General features: G+C 64.5%; 1 protein-coding gene across 1 annotated transcript in view; it reads right to left on the bottom strand.

Annotated features, from left to right (window-relative positions):
* The window catches only part of LOC116380862 (sporozoite surface protein 2-like), a gene marked incomplete at its 3' end in the record, with an annotated part of 1,232 nt that extends 615 nt beyond the window's left edge, over positions 1-617 (bottom strand). The window contains exons 1-2 of the mRNA XM_031842692.1: positions 327-617; positions 3-267 (exon numbers count right to left, since the gene is read on the bottom strand). Coding sequence (XP_031698552.1) covers positions 3-267; positions 327-617 — 556 coding nt within the window. The remainder of the gene's footprint in view (positions 1-2; positions 268-326) is intronic.
* Positions 618-800: the final 183 nt, after the last annotated feature.

Genomic DNA, 800 nt, shown 5'->3' with positions numbered 1-800 from the left:
ACGGGGCTCCAGAGGCTGCTGGGGGCCAAGAGGGGAACGGGGCTCCAGAGGCTGCTGGGGGCCAAGAGGGGAACGGGGCTCCAGAGGCTGCTGGGGGCCAAGAGGGGAACGGGGCTCCAGAGGCTGCTGGGGGCCAAGAGGGGAACGGGGCTCCAGAGGCTGCTGGGGGCCAAGAGGGGAACGGGGCTCCAGAGGCTGCTGGGGGCCAAGAGGGGAACGGGGCTCCAGAGGCTGCTGGGGACCAAGAGGGGAACAGGGCTCCGGCGGCTGGAGATCGGGCGGGGAACAGGCTCGGAGACAGCTGGGGGTTGCTGCGGCTCCGAGACAGCTGGGGCTGGGGGTCGCTGCGGCTCTGAGGTCGCTGCGGCACGGAGGCGACAGCGGCTGGAGGTCGCGGCGGCACGGAGGCCGCGGCGGCACGGGGGAAATCGCTGAGGCCCAGCGGGAGTCTGACCCTTCTTCTTCCTCTGTCTCCTTCGAGGGTTGAGCTGGTTGTCCATCAGGTCGCGGTTCGCCTTCTGGACACTCCGAGGCCCACCAAAAGCCAGGCGGGTTCCCCTGAACTGCTCGTACCACTCAGGGGAACGGCACTCCCAACCGTGGTCTGCTGAGTCCATTGTTGGCCAGATCATTCTGTCACAGGACATAATGAGGACTCAAATGCAGACAGAGTAGTGAACAAAAGGGTTTTAATAACTCACGAAACAAAAACAGGTAATCTAAGGACGAGACAAGGGGGGAAATCCGGCAGGACAGGGCAGACAGACTGGGAAACCGGGAACAGGAAGAGCAAAACGGGC

Source organism: Anarrhichthys ocellatus, unplaced genomic scaffold, assembly GCF_004355925.1.
Source record: "Anarrhichthys ocellatus isolate YVR2014 unplaced genomic scaffold, GSC_Weel_1.0 scaffold9260, whole genome shotgun sequence".
Lineage (NCBI taxonomy): Eukaryota > Metazoa > Chordata > Actinopteri > Perciformes > Anarhichadidae > Anarrhichthys > Anarrhichthys ocellatus.
The sequence above is the reverse complement of the archived record's forward strand: the minus strand, read 5'-3'. Positions and strand labels throughout refer to the sequence as shown.